Source organism: Artemia franciscana, chromosome 1 (genome assembly GCF_032884065.1).
Source record: "Artemia franciscana chromosome 1, ASM3288406v1, whole genome shotgun sequence".
Taxonomy (NCBI): domain Eukaryota; kingdom Metazoa; phylum Arthropoda; class Branchiopoda; order Anostraca; family Artemiidae; genus Artemia; species Artemia franciscana.
In genome coordinates, this window is record NC_088863.1 from 44,033,562 (window position 1) to 44,051,903 (window position 18,342).

General features: G+C 36.1%; 1 protein-coding gene across 2 annotated transcripts in view; it reads left to right on the top strand.

Annotated features, from left to right (window-relative positions):
- LOC136030105 (serine hydroxymethyltransferase, mitochondrial-like) overlaps positions 1-18,342 on the top strand; it is an 81,992-nt gene that overhangs the window by 53,004 nt on the left and 10,646 nt on the right. For both annotated transcript variants that reach the window (XM_065708788.1, XM_065708778.1), the window contains exons 5-8: positions 1,572-1,776; positions 5,920-6,059; positions 7,340-7,502; positions 14,867-15,122. In XM_065708788.1, coding sequence (XP_065564860.1) covers positions 1,572-1,776; positions 5,920-6,059; positions 7,340-7,502; positions 14,867-15,122 — 764 coding nt within the window. The remainder of the gene's footprint in view (positions 1-1,571; positions 1,777-5,919; positions 6,060-7,339; positions 7,503-14,866; positions 15,123-18,342) is intronic.

An 18,342-nucleotide genomic window follows, 5' to 3' on the forward strand; every position in this document is an offset into this window, starting at 1 on the left:
TTTTTTTCATTTTTAGGTATGATAGTACACAGTTGGTAGTTATAAAGCAGCCATTGTAACTGTAGTTTGTGTATTCGTCTTCATTTCACCCCGTCTTTCCCAAGAAATTGAAGAGCCCTCTGTTTTCTATGTATTTTATTTTGAGGAAAAATACAAGTTAGACAATCAATCCATTTCCTGAGACTACCAAGTGAATAAATATTCTTTCAAAGAAACTACTCCGCTATGATGCGTAGTTTCTCTGATACGAGTTACGGACTTATAATGGGTGATTTTAAACTCCAAAAAGTTTTAAGACTTTCATAGCTTCTCTAAGGGATTAAAGAAATTTATTGTATTACTGAGATTAGGATTTAAAAGTCAACTATTAACTTAAAATTTGAAGTGAAATAAGGTGTTTAAAGCAATGTTGAGGTTTTCATGTTGGCTAACAGTGTTGACAAAGACTGCAGATCTTCTCCCAGTAGAAGACTGATCTGGATAATTAGCGTCGATGCAATGCCGTTGTTGGGCTAATCTGTTTCATCCTTAATGTCAAATCTTTCTCGGGCATTTAAAAACGTGAAAAAAGGAAAATTGTGTATAAAGCTGCGATAAAAACACCTTTTATTAATAAATCCTTTGACTGCAATGCTTTTTCCAGTAATGGGATTAGACGAGTACCTTCTAGCCTTGCTTCAATATCTGGAATAGTAAGACTCAAAACATCCTCATCGATTACAGGCACTCTTTTTGAAAAAAATGGCAGATATTGTTGACAGTTTAGTTTTGTCATCATGATATCTGTTAACATATATTGCTCTTTCTCTCTAAATATCAATGAGTCGCATCTAGTCAAATACTAGTAACGAAGCTTTCTAAGCTTTGAACCTGATCAAACATAATCTCAATAGGTATGAAATAACAGTTGCCAGAGACTCGGGCAAAGGGTTGGAATGGCCAAGGGAATGACAACTCTCGGCCTATGACGCGAGAGAGATTATAAAAGTTTAGGATCTAAACAGATACATGCAAGCAAAAACGATTTATGAAGGTGGGAAATTTTGTTCTAATGTATTATTGAAGTAGACAACAAAAATCAAGTGGGCTGCTGAAAGTGAGGAATTAAATAATTTTATAAGAATTTTTTTCTGTGTTTCGTTGTGGAGGGGGCGTACCTTCCATCCCCATCGAAATGTGCCATTAGACATCCAAATTTAAGTTATGAATGATAATGCTAGTATTTTTTGTAGTCGGGGAAAAAACTTTTCAGCCCTGGCCATCCAACTATGAAGACCAAAGAAGTAACAGAATCCTTGTTTCAGCAAGGTGTAACATGTCCGCCTTTTTTCTAAAATCTGTCTATGAAGTATCTGTTTTAAATGAGCTATATACATGATTTGGGGCCATAACCCCCAGGGCTGCATGGATAATATCATCCTCGGAGAATATTTTCCTGATCTTTTTGTTGTTCTGATTTAAGTACTATCTTATGTCCCTTGGAAAAGACCCTCACTTCAGCTCATCACTTGTCTATTCAGGTTCAACATATTTTCTTGTCCTGGGTTTAATGTCACTAATTTCTCATTTAGTTTGACTCATGGATTTATGACGGAGACGAAGAGAGTGTCAGCAACGTCTGTGTACTTTGAGTCCATGCCATACAAAATCCATTCTCAGACTGGTCTCATTGATTACGAGAAGCTTCATGAGTCTGCAAAGCTTTTCAAGCCAAAACTTATCATTGCCGGTACATCAGCTTATTCTCGTCTTATCGATTATAAGAGATTCAGAGAAGTAATGTCATTTTTATTTTATTTAACTTTTGATTTTTTCATGTGCTGTTCTACAAACTATGCTTTACAAGTGGTAGTGAAAAATCTTAACAGAATTGGATGAAAAGACAGTACCGTGGAAACAAATAACATATAAAGGATTTCGAGATGAAATAGATGGTCATGTATATGGATACAATTATAACAGTGACAAATGAATTTTATCGTTTAAGCTATCAAAATTTTTGTCGATTCAAATTAATCACTGATTGATCAGATGTGTTGTCGTCCATGTTGGCAAACCTACTAACATTATTCAGCCTTGGAATGCACCAAAGAAGACACCATTGGAGGCCACTCAAATTTAGGTGCTCCAATTACTATCCAACAAAATAAAACGTAAATTGACAAACCACTGTTACAAGCCATAAGAGCCCAAGTCTCAACAATATGAAAATCAAAACGTGAAACACAAGAAGTCAAAAAGAATTTTACAATAGAAAATCTTCGGTACAAAAATATAAAACCATAACCATGAAACATAAAACTAAAACTTAAAGCTCCTAGAAAAGGAGTAAAAATCTAAAAGAAATTTCAGCTTACATTTCAGCGTTTAAATCTACTTCTTTAACTTTGAGCAATCCATTCCGCAAAAATTCACATGGCACCGAAATGCTTCATTAAGTTGCTAGCGACATTCAAGAATTTTTTAAGCTTACCGTCATCGTCATTTAGCTATTTTATTATTGAAACGAGTCTTGACTGTGGTTTAAAGTTTATTTTTAGAATTCATGCTGAATTCATGAGTTTATCTGTTCCATTGTTAATCTTCAGATTGTTTTCACCAGTCATTACAGTCAGCATGCGAAACAAGTTTTTTTTCAATAGTACGAAACACTACGCTTGTCTTTTTCCTTCTAAATTTTTGGTTGTTTTTGTTGCTCGAATGTAATTTGTAATTTAATTCGTTCCAAAGGCATATCTAGGGGACACGGAAGTCACGGGTCTTCTGTATCAAAAGAAACTTGATATACTTAACTTTATTTTAGTCAAATTTTTACTTTGTCCCGGCTTGTCCAGGATGATTTTGCTAAGGCTTAAAGGAAAAACAAGAATAAAACATTGCAAGGTGTGTCAGAAAAAACTAACGGGATTTTTTTTAAAAGGATGCCAAGTTAAATATCCATGGAATTACCTAGTATATATGCTCATTAAAAAGTTACTATTCTTTCCATTCAGTGGTTTTTTCTCAAGGTGCCGTCGAGGCGAAGAAGCAATTGTGAAATGATTTTTTGAGATACCCTTGAAAATTTTGACTGATTAAAAAAGAGAAGTTTTAATTTATCGCATGGATAGGTCAAAAGTTCTTGGCAGGACATGCTTTGTCGTTTTTCTCCTCTTATAATGGAAGATACATGGCAGAAATGGAGGCAACACTGCTAGTTCAATTTTTAATACATATTGCATGACCCAAGTCCGCTGACGTTACAGTCTCTTCAGCTAATTTGTGTACTATAAAAGCTTGGTTTCGTCTCATTAAGTCACTTGTCAAAGCAATATAGTGTGAGACATTTCCTTCGACGTCAATACTCTTTGGGGATTGGTCTCATGTTAAGTTGATTCCTAACTAGTTCTGACATAAACTAATCAATTTTTTACGTTGTATGGTGCTTAAACACTACCCGTATACGGTTCCTAGATCATTTACCATGTGTTTTTGTCAGAAAAAAAAATAAAGAAGGAAGAATCGAAAGAAAAACCGTATAGGCCAAAACAGATGTTTCTCTAAATAAAATAAGCCAGTCATCATGGTGAAAAGGAAATGCGTAGTATATGATTTGGTTGTTCCTAAGGCTTAATAATTCGGGGTGACTAGAAAAAGAGGACTTCGAGGACATTTTGTTACATCTTCTTTCTTTAGTTTCTAAATCTGCCTCTGGGCATGATCGGATTTCTTGTACAAAACATAGTCTCAATGAACACTACTACATGACAAGCTCGTTAAAAATACTAAGGACAAACTCGTAAAACAGCTGAATTGCGAGAAACCCTCTGCACGACCAGAATTCAGAAATAGTAGTAGATACGCTTTGAGAAATTACGATACTGTGAAGAATGTTAATCCACTGACTGAAAATATTCCAAGCAACTTATGAAACTCCGCGTGGTGTATGTAAGAGGATCCAGTGTCACACTATACCCTGTAACACTTCCAGGAAAGTGCTAATAGTGGTTGCCTATAATGTATCTGGGCCCAGAAAGCTTTCGCACCTGAAAATTGTCCTGAGATTAACTCAAAGGGAACTTCGCAGGACAACTGTAGACAACCACAGGCAAGGACAGCCCCACGGCGGATTCTGGTGACATCCCAGTGTCCCAGAACTTTCAGGCCTTTCAGGTTTTTCTGTTAGGGCTAGTTCAGCGACAGAATGCCTGGAAGGAATTGCTGCAGATCTGGTTTAACTCAAGGAAGCCAGGCTAGAAGATATCAGTGCTACTCCTCAGTCAGTAAGAGATTCGTACATAACATTGTGATATGCACGGAAGTAAATGTGGCTCATCTTGCTGTACAATAAAGAAGGTAGATCCAATGACTCACGAATTTTAATATAATAATTTAAATCCAATGAGCACGTATAATAGGAATTTTATGTAATTTGAACTTAAAACAATGAAAAAAAAATCTGGGCCCCTTTTATTTCGGTAACATTACATCGGCCAAGAAGAACCTTTATATATCTTTTTAGATACAACAAGGGGAATTTTTTTTCTTTTTTTTCAGACCTTATAACTAAATGTTGCAGGCAAATGCCTTCGGTTTAAAAATATCGTCATTGCAGTATTGAGGTCATTTGCTGTGCAAGATGTTTCAGGTTGTAAAATCCGAAGCGTCATTTTTTCTATAGATTTTTTTCTTTGTAGATTAAGGAGACTGGTAAATTCTTGAATTTTTTTTAAAAGATTGATTTTATCGCCCTCATAGAGTTCGAGGGCATCTCCCAGATCTTAACGAAATATTTTCTGGCCAATAGTTAAAAGTAATTAAAACAAGGAATGCTACCTCGCTGGGGCTCAAGCTTTTGACTTTTGACTAGGATAAAGTGTAAGAAAAAGAAAAAAAAACTCGCGAGCAATCATTCATTTTTCACGTAAAATCCCTATATGCAGTATTTTGTCATTTGATCTTCAGATTGTCTCTACGAATTAGGCAATGGGGCTGAAAGATCATTTTCTCAATTGGATCCTTTGCGTCAATGAATTTTTCTAACAGGAAAAGTCTCCAAGACACATAAAGGGAAAGTAGCCTATGTAATAAGATATTCTTGGAATAGTTCTTAGTAAAGAATTGATAAAAATATGGTAAAAGTACAATATATCTTTTCAATATATCTAAAAGTACAATAAAAATTCTGGCCGAAAAATAAGTCTTATAATAACATTGTGCACTAAATAGTTTAATTATCCATTTTTACTGTTTTTGAACAGCACAAAATGGTTCAATGGAAGTACATCTGGAGGTTGGAGAGTTTTCATTTTTCTTGATTACGCTTATACATACTTTGTATAATCAATAAATAGTTTACAGGTAAGGAGATAAAATATAAGAAAATCGTCTCTCTTTTCGGTTTTAATAGACTATTATTCTCTTCGAGCATGTCTATCTGTGATGGAAATCTAACTAATAACAGTAGGCTATCATAGTTTAAAGAAGAAAAGACTCGTAGTTTTGATATCTTTTGCCCGAATATGGAGCTATATGCTCCATACTCGATATATCTATGTCTAATATTTCATAGGGATCGGTCATAAGATTTCCGATGCATACGTTCGGTGAATGTCCAAAATTACTCTATATAGACATTCACCGGTGAATGTTCTTAATACCTTTTTTCTCCTTGGCTTTATTAGCGTTGCCAGTTGACTTTTTCAGATATGTGGAAGGTTTAATGGTGACAGGCTAGGTTAAGTTTTTAACCCATTTCTGAGATTTATAATCTAACCTAACTTTAAATTTTACCATCAAAGCTTGCATAAGACTGAAAAATCTGATTCGCAAAGCTAATTGAATCCAAGTAGAGAAGAAGGAATATCGGACATTCACCAGTGAATTCCGACATTAAGCAGATTTCGGACATTCACAGAAACACATCTATATCATTTCTAGATATGTGACGACGTAAAAGCCTTATTCCTCGCAGATATGGCCCATATAAGCGGACTTGTCGCTGGGGGTGTTATACCATCGCCCTTTGACTATGCTGACTTAGTTACGACCACAACGCATAAGACTCTCCGAGGTGCAAGGTAAGTCGCACTTCTTTCGCAAAGAACATTGATTTGAAATGGCATTGAAAATACCGCACCTACATTTTCATTTTGATCTTTTGAATATTTGTTGTTTTATTTTTGGGTGTTGTGACTCTTCTAGTTTATTTTTACCAAATTCTAAAGGCATGATTACGACCTCCATAGTCCCCAAGACTGTTTTTTTTTTTTAATTTGCGGGTTAAATCTTTCTAATTTTAAAATTAATTTTGATGTAATTTTGAGGAGGACGATCTAGACAGATTATTTATTTTTAATTTATTTTTTATTTTCAGGTTGTATAGTTATTACTTAAACAAATTAAAAAAAAAGAAAGACAAAAAAAAGACATTCATATATAATTCCTAGGTTGTAGTAAAAGATTGCCGAAATTGAGTTCACTTTTAGGCGCAAGTGATACTCTGTAGTCTTGTTCTCAAGTCTTTTTTTTTTTTTTAAATGAGTAAATGAGTTACTTGTTCAATTCTTCTTTTTTTTTTTCTTGGGAATTTTCGCCGTTCCAATCGGCTCGTATACTCCTGTTCTAATTATATAAATATAACTTGGAAAATGTCCAACTAGATGTAACAAAAGTTATATGGTGGCCATTTACTTTACAGAACTCGAATCCAGGAACTTATTTCTGGGGGGATTCTAGATAAAAAAAAAATAATATACCGTCATTTGCGACATACTATGCGAAAACTAGTCAAATCTCGACTTCTAGAGCAGGGATGATTCACGGTCACATATCCTTTCCTCTTGCAGTACCCGTACTTCACCAACTAAGGAGCCATGTGTTTTTTTTTATAGATTTGTGATATATGCCTTCCCATAAAGAGCGGGCATGTATGTAGAGAGGTAGTTGATCTTAGCCCTGCACCACTCCCTGCAATTTTGGGATTTCACTGCGCTACAATTTCATATAAGTTTGTTATAAGTTGCCCATTTTGGTGTTTTCTCAATTTTGCCCCCTTCACAGAATTGTTGGGTCCCCCTAGATGTATTTCTGCGTAGTCTCTCATTAGGAGACTTCTTGACTGCTCTCCTAAACCTGATATGTTAATTTTATCAATTATTCTGTATTGCTGCTGAGTCAACTGCGGCTTTTCTGCTTAGCAATTACTTCAATTGTCTCATTTCTGTGCGGTCTTTCACACTTGAAAAAATAGCTAGTCTTTACCAGCTGAGAAGTCTTACTGTAGGACTTCCCTTGCATCCCTTGTTAATTGTCAGTTTGTTATCTTGTTGCAATTAGACTTTTGGCTTTCTTTCCGTAGATCAGGTATGGCTTTCTTCAGAAAGGGTGTCCGAAGTGTGGATAAGTCCGGAAAACAAATAATGTATGACCTTGAGACGAAAGTGAATCAAGCTGTGTTTCCAGCGCTGCAAGGTGGACCTCACAATCATGCTATTGGCGGCGTCGCAGTGGCTTTAAAACAGGCAAGTTGGCTAATTATAGACGAACTAAAGATCAGCGTCAGCTTGTAAAAATATTGTATCTTCTATCTTGGAGGATTTACAATGTTTTGCCATATGTTTTTTGGATTATTTTGAACAAAATGGCTATCTCACAATTTTGATCGGATGCGTTTGGGGAAAAAGTGGGTGTCAAGGAAGGGGATGGGGGCTAGTTACCCCCATCACTTTTGACTTTAAAAAGAAAACCAGAACCTTATTTCCGATCAAATGAGCCTCCTCTTAAGTTTAAATGACCAATCCTTCTTTAAAAACCATAAATACTCCCGGGGTATAGGTTACAATCCTTGCCCCCACACTCTGTGGGGTGTTTTCAATCCCGAAGGCCTTGTTATGTCATCTTTGGACTATTTTTTGAACAAATGGCTACCTCGAAGTTTATATCGGATGCATTTGGGGAAAATACGACTTGAGGGGGGGGGGGGGGGGGTAGGTGTGTGCTAGTTGTCCACCGATCACTTTGACTCTTAAAAGACACTAAAATTTCTGATTTCCAACTCAATCCCTCTGAAATTTATACGACTTTTTTTCCATAAAAACCTTATATGCTCACAGGGCATAACTTACAACCCTTGTGCTGAGGGCTGTGGGGGAGGGTTTTTCATCCTCAAAAATATAATTACTGAATCTTTTAACAACGGGGAACAAAACGGCTATCAGAAACTTTTGATTGGATGTGTTTTGGGAAATGATGGGAATGGGGGAAAGGGTTTGCTGTTTGTCCTCCAATCACTTTCTACTATTAAAAAGGGCACTAGAATTCCCGATGTCCAAATGACTCCTTTCAAAGTTTCTCTGACGACTCCTTCTATACGAAATGCCCTGGCCTGAAAAAAATACATTGCTCTCATTACCAGAGCCCATATCGCTCTTTACTTAGGCATCACAATTTATTGCACTACCTATGATAAAGCTTAATTTATTTTAAAGGCTGTCACAAGCTCTGAGAGAGCAAAATTTTTTTCATGATGAAATTGAATTTCATTGAAACGTCTTAAGAAGACCTCAAGGGGATACAATCAAACTGTTTTTGTTCATAAATACTTCTGTTCATAAATACTCTCAAACTCCTTTGCTCATAATTAGTCTGAGTTCTCTTAAATCAGCAGGAAGAAAAAGGAGCCTATCTATGATCTTTAAGGTCTAGTAATGTTTCTTGCAGATTGATCCTTCTTAACCCTGTATCCAAACTGGCTTATTTATTTACTGGCCAAACTAATTTATTAAATTAGAACTAAACTAAACTTTCCACGAAGAAAAAAGTTTTCCTTGTTTTTGATTGTGAAACTACCCATATCCCCCTGTCCTCGGTCCCAGTTCTCTGGTTAAGCGCATAGCCCCAATTTTTGTCTGTTCTCACACTCAGGACTTAATTCTAAGATGTAAATACAAACACACCAAAATCAACGTTCACGCCGCTAGCCACTGCTTTTGACAAAATTTTTTTAGTTTTTCCCTTTCATCAAAAGGAGACAATCTGATGATACCCTAGCCAAAATCGTTTCTTATCTGGTTTTGTTGAGCTGATTTATTTATTTTTACAGTTGGAATGAATTTTTAATATTACTGGTGGTTAATAATTTATTGCCTGAAAAATTCTTGCCTCTTCGCTGTTTCGTTTCTTTAATGGTTTTTTCATTAAATTCAGAAGCGGAGGAGGACAGCTATCCCCATCATCCTTTGGCTGTACTTCCCGTCGAAATTATATATACCTCAACCAAGGCAATTTCCACGCCTCATATTTGTCCCAGACACATTTTTTCCATGAAAGATAGATAAGTGTTACCTCAAGTAAGAGTTGGCTTATTCTTACCCCCTCCCTCTGAAAGGTTAGACTTATTTGCATTGATGAAAATATGTAAATATCTAGTGTTATTACTATGTAATGTAATTATATAATGGTTATATAGAAGCCCTTTTTTGAACCTTTTTTCCTTTTCTCTCTGGATATAGTATCCCTGTTTGGAAATGGAAATTCTATTTCGGACCTTTAGTACTTGCCCTGTCCTTGTACCTGGCGATTAGCAGTTTTATTTATTCTTGTGCCATCTAGACGCTTGCTAAGACATTTTTTATTTGCTAGGGCATGCAGTAGGTTTTTAAACCGAGTGGTAAAGGCCAGTTTGGATACAGGGTTAAGAAGGATCAATCTGCAAGAAATATTACTAGACCTTAAAGATCATACATAGGCTCCTTTTTCTTCCTGCTGATTTAAGAGAACTCAGACTAATTATGAGCAAAGGAGTTTGAGAGTATTTATGAACAGAAGTATTTATGAACAAAAACAGTTTGATTGTATCCCCTTGAGGTCTTCTTAAGACGTTTCAATGAAATTCAATTTCATCATGAAAAAAATTTTGCTCTCTCAGAGCTTGTGACAGCCTTTTAAAATAAATTAAGCTTTATCATAGGTAGTGCAATAAATTGTGATGCCTAAGTAAAGAGCGATATGGGCTCTGGTAATGAGAGCAATGTATTTTTTTTCAGGCCAGGGCATTTCGTATAGAAGGAGTCGTCAGAGAAACTTTGAAAGGAGTCATTTGGACATCGGGAATTCTAGTGCCCTTTTTAATAGTAGAAAGTGATTGGAGGACAAACAGCAAACCCTTTCCCCCATTCCCATCATTCCCAAAACACATCCAATCAAAAGTTTCTGATAGCCGTTTTGTTCCCCGTTGTTAAAAGATTCAGTAATTATATTTTTGAGGATGAAAAACCCTCCCCCACAGCCCTCAGCACAAGGGTTGTAAGTTATGCCCTGTGAGCATATAAGGTTTTTATGGAAAAAAAGTCGTATAAATTTCAGAGGGATTGAGTTGGAAATCAGAAATTTTAGTGTCTTTTTAAGAGTCAAAGTGATCGGTGGACAACTAGCACACACCTACCCCCCCCCCCCCCCTCAAGTCGTATTTTCCCCAAATGCATCCGATATAAACTTCGAGGTAGCCATTTGTTCAAAAAATAGTCCAAAGATGACATAACAAGGCCTTCGGGATTGAAAACACCCCACAGAGTGTGGGGGCAAGGATTGTAACCTATACCCCGGGAGTATTTATGGTTTTTAAAGAAGGATTGGTCATTTAAACTTAAGAGGAGGCTCATTTGATCGGAAATAAGGTTCTGGTTTTCTTTTTAAAGTCAAAAGTGATGGGGGTAACTAGCCCCCATCCCCTTCCTTGACACCCACTTTTTCCCCAAACGCATCCGATCAAAATTGTGAGATAGCCATTTTGTTCAAAATAATCCAAAAAACATATGGCAATTCCTTCAGGTTGAACACAACCCCCCAGAGCCCAGGGGCAAGGTTTGTAAATTTTAACTTGGGGCATATAAAGTTTTTATGGAACGGATGGTCTTATAAACTTCAGATTGAAGGTGCTCATTTGATTGGAAGTCAGAAGTTCCAATGCCCTTTTTAAGAGCCAGAAGTGAATGGAGGGCAACCTGACCCCCCCCCCCCCCCGCCCAAGTCTATCATTCCTCAAAATACATCTGATCAAAATTATAAGAGAACCATTTTGTTCAGCATTGTTGACAGGTCCAGTAATTGTGTCTACGGGGATTTCAACCTCCCCACAGTCCTCAGGGCAAGTGGCTGTAATTTAGGTAATTTTTCCATTGTTTACATATAGTATATGTTATTGAGAAATGTATGCGTGTTTGAACTATACTTTTCAAACATACGAAGGGCATTCAGGTGAGGCTTTCAGAGAGTGTTGAACTAAATAAATAAAAGAAACGTCATGTGTATACGGATTGTCAAAAGGGCTTAACTCAGGAACAACGAAGTATATTAATTTGAAACTTTCAGGAAATGATAACGGAGATGATCAAAAAAGCAATCTTTGTAAGCTACCACTTCTACTACAACTGCCACACTACTCCATTTACAATATTAAGGGGAAATTTTAACTAAATCAAAAACACTATGTGCATGTACATTGTCAAAAAAGCTTATCACAAGAATTGATTAGGTATTAAGTTGCATCTTTGAGAGAATGTTTAAAGAGGAAGATCATCTGACCAAAAGCCAATATGTGCACGCTACTACGAACAGTACTATGACTGCAACATTTACTACTAGTATTACTATAATTTCTATTACAACTACTTGTAAGGCTAAGAGCATTTAGATGAAAATTTCACGAAGTAAATGAATATGCTTTGAATATACATACTGGTTATTAAAAGGACATTAGATTGAAACTCCCAGGACTTGATAAGATAAGAGGAATGTTCAACTGACCAAAAGGCAATACGTTAATACTGCTGCTGCTTCTAGTACTACCGTTGTTACTATTAGTACTATTACTAATACCAATACTACTACTACTGTGGCTACTATTACAACTATGTCTAAGGGTATGAAGGTGAAATTTTCAGGGAATTTTGAGGGGGGGGGTGAACTGAATAACAATACGACATCTGTATGCAGGCTGTCAAAAGGGACTGTTACTGCTGGTACTACTACTGCTCCTAATAAGATTAAGGGTATTAAGGTGAAAAATTTAGGAAATATCGAAACTTTTCTGGAGCTAAATCAAAATACACTGTAACCACGCAGGCTGTCATTACGACGTATTAGAAATGCTTAAGGGACGGTTGATTGTATTTAGTTTAAACTTTCAGCGTGTATTGAAGGGGATGTTGAAGAAAATAAAGGTGCTATACGCATACTGCTACTATAGCTATTGCCACTGCGAAAGCTAAGAGTATTAAAGGGAAGCTTTCAAGGAATATTTAGACGGATGTTGGACTAAATCAAAAAGAATTTTAATGAGCTCGTAGATTTTCATAAAGCTCACAAAGTAACAAACACTGAAAGAAGAAACCGTGGATTTTTCCGTTTAATTTAAAATTTATTTTGTTTTTAGTAAAGTGCAAATTATGTTCTGGTCTTGAAAAGGCATGGGGGTTGTTAGCTCTACTCATGCTAATTTTGACTTGGTTGTTTATTGTAATTTCTGTTCGTTTTGGGTTTCATTTGCTTATTGATGGTGATTTGTGGTTGTTTTACGCATGGAAGATTATTTGACTTTATTTCTGCTCATTTTCGGTTTAATCTCTTTACCTTTCCTTGAAAAACTTGTTTATTGGAAAGTTTTTAAATTAATTATCTTTAAATAAGGAAAGTACATCTACCAAATCTCGAAAGACAGAAGTATCAAGAGCATTTCAGTACTTCTTGTAAATTTCATGATAACATTAAATTAGTTAATAAAGAAGGGTGTTTCGCCAAATCTCCATAAATTATAGTATCTGGTGCTGAAGAATGAGAGTCTCTGAAGTCTGGTGCTAATCTTGTGCCGTGTGGCACTGACTACTGCTGACTTGTGAAGTAAAGCAAGAAAGAGGAAACTCCAGAATTTTAAATGTACTTTGGTAATTTAAAGCTTTTTATTTATAGAATATTAACCTTACACTATTACCAGCTGGCTCAAAAATATGCAGATTTATTTTTTTGTCAAAAGGAAAGATTTTTAACTATTGAAAATTTATCAAAAACATCATCGATACTACCCTTTTCCCATTACCTTTTCTGTGCTTCTTTGGCCGAAGTCCATCAAAATAATCTATATAAATGGGGCATAACCCTGCTTAACTCCTGATTGAATACAAAGCCACCCTCATTTCCTACCTTAACCGGATGGTCTTATAAATTTCAGATTGATGGGGCTCATTTGATTGGAAGTCAGAAGTTCTAGTGCCCTTTTTAAGAGTCAGAAGTGAATGGAGGGAAACCTACCCCCCCCCCCTCCGCCCAAATCTATCACCCTCATTTTCTTAATCGCGCCAATGGTGTTCTTGCACATAGCACTAATTGCTTTGATGTATTTATCAGGTATACCATACACGGATAGGACCTTTGCTAAAGCTCTTCTGTCAACAGAATCATTCGCTTGCTCACCTAAAAGTGAAAATTTGGTCGACACATCCTCTACCCTTTCTAAACCCCACTGTTCTTCTCTTATAGCATTGTTTACAGCATTTCTCTGTCTAAAAAGTATCACATAACTATGTAATTTGCTACCTACGGAGACCAGGCTAATGTCCCGATAATCGCCACACTCACTCATATCACCATTCTTATGCAGTGGCTTAATTAGTGTTGTCATAAAATTGCTAGGTGCTTCCCCTTTTTTAAAATTATATTCATAATCTTCGTTATAGTAATAGTAATATTATATATAAAAAAAACAAGTTGTATTGGTTGGAGTCTAGTATTTGTTTTGTGAGTAGTAGGTCGAGCAATAGCACACGATGAGCTGGAGAGTTCAAGCATTTGAGTCCAAGTTTATATATTGTCAACTCATGTCTACGACTACCAATGGATTTCAAGTTGACATTTGCAATGCGTCATCACATGTTGAATAATTGTGTCCAAGTCAAGTTTCTACTGTTTTTTTTTTTTTTTTTTTTTTTTTTTTTTTTTTTTTTTTTTTTTTGTCTCAAATTTTCCAGGTTCCGTTTGATGTCTTTTGGTCCAAAGACAATTTTTGAAGTCATCCAAGATGCGCAAAAATAATTTGACCTCAAAAACTTCATTTCTGAACCATTTTGTGAGGAAAAAGGGTATAACACATGTTACGAAAAAATAGGGGCTCCCAAATAACTTAAGCCCTTTATAAGTTAATAGAGAGCGGACTGGCCTGATAGAGCTTTCTTATTTAATAAGCCAAATTGAAAAATTTAAGTCTTGCAAAAATATCAGATAACGTCTGTCGTATTACTAATGAATTAGGAGGAAATCTTGACATATATATTTCACATATATTGTGATAGGGTTTGTTTAAATTAATTTTATGAATAGAAACACTAGCGCCAGTCACCAATCTTATAATTAATCCGTACTCTTTGAGCCAGCTTATTTTTGTCGTAGGAAAATAAATGTAATATCAGAGAGGCATTGGAAACAATTTTTTATTGTTTTCTTCTGACTGTGTTTCTTATGTGTGTAAGTATTCTCAAAGCACCGAGGACAGTGAAATGAAGTCAGATTCTGTTCAATCGGTTAAGTAAAAACTTACGCAAGCATATATATGTTAAAAATAAGGTAAAATCGGGAATCCAATTATGTATTTTATGTTAGTGGTGAGTGTAAATATCTTAAAAAGGGTCTAATTTTCCCTTGAAGATGTAGTTGTCTTTGAGAATGAACACGTTGTTAATATTTGAATTTTTACGAACGAACTTATTTCTGTACTTATTTCACACAAGGAACACACCGATTTGTATAATCAAATTGATATTTTATTTAATATTAGTCATTGCAGCCAGATTACTATTGTTTAATCTTCATCTTTGCGATTCGTCTTTTTTCTTTACAGGCTGCAACTCAAGAATTCAAAGCATATCAACAACAGGTTTTAAAAAACGCGAAAGCCATGTCAAAATCTTTAATAGAAAATGGTTTTAATCTTGTCTCAGGTGGAACGGACAATCACCTTGTTCTTGTGGATCTGAGACCCCGTGGATTAGATGGCGCTAGGGTGGAAACAGTATGCAATAAAGTGTCTATAACAGCCAATAAAAATACCTGCCCTGGAGATAAGAGTGCTATGAACCCTGGAGGATTGAGGTTAGGTAAATATCTTTCATATTCATTTTTTTTTTTTTACTGGACCTGTAGAGCATGCAGCACACAGGCTGCTTCCGTCCTCCTACCGTCCTGCTACCGTCCTGCTGTTGCGGTAATACAGAAGGTGCCGCGATACCTTTGGTCAAAGTGATATTTATAACTGAACTATAAAAAAAAGAAATTAGTCCTACTGATTCTTACCTCATTTGATCCACACGACAAGGAATGTTTTGTTTTTTTTTATTATTATTTGTAACATTTCCTTTTCTCAAATGCTGAAATATTTGGAGTTTGAAGTTTTTTTTTTATCAAAATTCTGTTTATCTTGATCTCGAACATCAGATAAAAGTACGCCATGTATAAACAACTCTTCATTAATAATAATCAAGAAGCCTAATACTTTCCATTCAGATTTTCTTATCTAAAACTGATGCCGTGTATCAGACAACTTTTAAAATTATACAATTTTTTATTAATTTTTTATGCATAGTATTAACAAGAAGAGGGTCTAAACATTAGTCAGTTTCAACACAAACAAAAAACATCTAAATATCAGTAACTAAAAAGCTACATAAATTTTAGGTAAATATGAATAACTAATAAGATTTTTAAAATGTGTGATTAAAGAGGCAGCATCAATCATTGATATGCTCTTTATGTAAGAAAAAAAAGAAATATTTTGCAATTTTTTAGTGATTTTTTTTATAATAATGGTATGCGAATGAAATCTTGACAATATAAAATTTTGTAAAAACCATAATTCTATCTGTTTAAGTGCTTATATGGCGTTTCAGGACCAGTTTAGGATATTGCACCATTACCTAGGTAGGACTGATGGGGAGACTTTGGAATTTAAATTATCCAGTACTGCTTATTTATATGCTACAAGAAAATTGAGTATACTTTACCCCAACAGTTCTTTTCGATAAATTGGTTTTTTATGGCACTTGGTACTAACCAAGTGACTTAAAGCAATCGCAAATTCTGTCGGTCTGTCTGTCTGTCGGTCCCGGTTTTGCTACTTTAGGCACGTCCTGGTAAGCTAGGACGATGAAATTGGGCAGGCGTATCAGGGACCGGACCAGATTAAATTAGAAATAGTCGTTTTCCCGATTTGACCATCTGGAAGGGGGAGTGGGGGCCGGTTAATTTGGAAAAAATAGAAAAAATGAAGTATTTTTAACTTACGAACGGTTAATCAGATCTTAATGAAATTTGATGTTTGGAATTATATTATGCCTCAGAGCTATTATTTTCAGTCCCGACCGGTTCTGGTGACATTGGGGGGGAGATTTGGAGGGGGAAACCTAAAATCTTGGAAAACACATAGAGTAGAGGGATCGGGATGAAACTTGGTGGAAAAATAAGCACAAGTCTTAGATACATGATTGACATAACCGGAACGGATCCGCTCTCTTTGGGGTTGTTGGGGGGGGGGTTAATTCTGAAAAATTAGAAAAAATGAGGTATTTTTAGCTTACGAGCGGATGATCGGATCTCAATGAAATTTGATATTTAGAAGGATATCGTGTCTCAAAGCTATTATTTTAAATCCCAACCGGATCTGGTGACATTGGTGGGAGTTTGGGGAAACCTAAAATCATTGAAGACGCTTAGATTGGAGGGATCGGGATGAAGGTAGGAAAAATAAGCAGAGGTCTTAGGTACGTGATTGACATAATTAGAACGGATCTGCTCTATTGGGGGGGGGGAGAGTAAATTCTAAAAAATTAGAAAAAATGACTTATTTTTAACTTACGAAAGAGTGATCGGATTTTCATGAAACAACATATTTAGAAGAACCTCGTAACTCAGATCTCTTATTTTAAATCTCAACCGGATCCAGCGTCATTGGGGGGCAGTTGGGGGGGGCGGAAATCTTAGAAAATACTTAAAGTGGAGAGATCAGGATGAAACTGGATGGGAAGAATAAAAACCTGTCTAAGATACGTGACTGACATAACCGGACCGGGTCTGCTCTCTTTGGTGGAGTTTGGGGGGGGGATAATTCGGAAAAATGAGGTATTTTTAACTTACGAACGGGTGACCAGATCTTAATGAAATTTGATATTTAGAAGGATTTTGTCCTTTAAATTTTTAATTTTAAATTCTGACCAGATCCTGTGACATTGGGGGGAGTTTGAGGGGGAAACCCGAATTCTTGGAAAACGTGAAAATTGGGGTATTTTTATCTTACGAATAGGTGATCAGATCTTAATGAGACTTAATATATATATATATAGAAGGATCTTATGTCTCAGGTGCTCCATTTTCGACTCGAATTGGATTTGGAGACATAGGGGGTTGGAGGAGGGAAACAGAAATCTTGGAAAACGCTTAGAGTGGAGAAATCGGGATGAAACTTGATGGGAAGAATAAGCACAAGTTCCAGATACAGATAATTTGGAAAAATTAGAAAAATTCAGGTATTTTGTAACTTAAGAACGGGTGATCGGATCTTAATGAAATTTGATATTTAGAAGGAATTCTAGGAACAGAGCTCTTATTTCAAATACCGACCAGATCTGTTGACATTGGGGGGAGTTGGAGGGGGAAATTGGAAATCTTTGAAAACGCTTAAAGTGGAGGAACCGGGATGAAGCTTGGTGGATAGAATAAGCAAATGTCCTAGATACGTGATTGACATAACCGTACTGGATTGGCTCTCTTTGGGGGAGTTGGGGGAAGGGGTTCAGTGATTTGGCGAGTTTGGTGCTTCTGGACGTGCTAGGACGATGAAAATTGGTAGGTGTGTGAGGGAGCTGTACAAATTGACTTGATAAAGTCGTTTTCCCAGATTCGACCATCTGGGGGGCTAAAGAGACAGGAAAAATTTGAAAAAAATGAGGTATTTATAACTTACGAGTGGGTGGTCGGATCTTAACGAATTTGATATTTAGAAGGACATCGTGACTCAGAGCTCTTATTTTAAATCCCGACCGGCATTTAGCCTCTGATTTTCCTTTTAAATCAATCTATTAATTCTTAGAATTTTGTTAGAGCTCATACCATATGAGCTCTTGGCTCTTAGCTCTTCTTGCCTCGTCACAAGTGCCATATGAGCTCTTAGCTCTTTTTGGTATTTTCATTGATTTTTTATGGCACTTGGTATTTATCAAGTGACATGTAGCGATCGCAATTTCTGTCGGTCTGTCTGTCTGTCCGTCCCGGTTTTGCTAGTTTTGGCACTTCCAGATAAGCTAGGACGATGAAATCCGGCAGGCG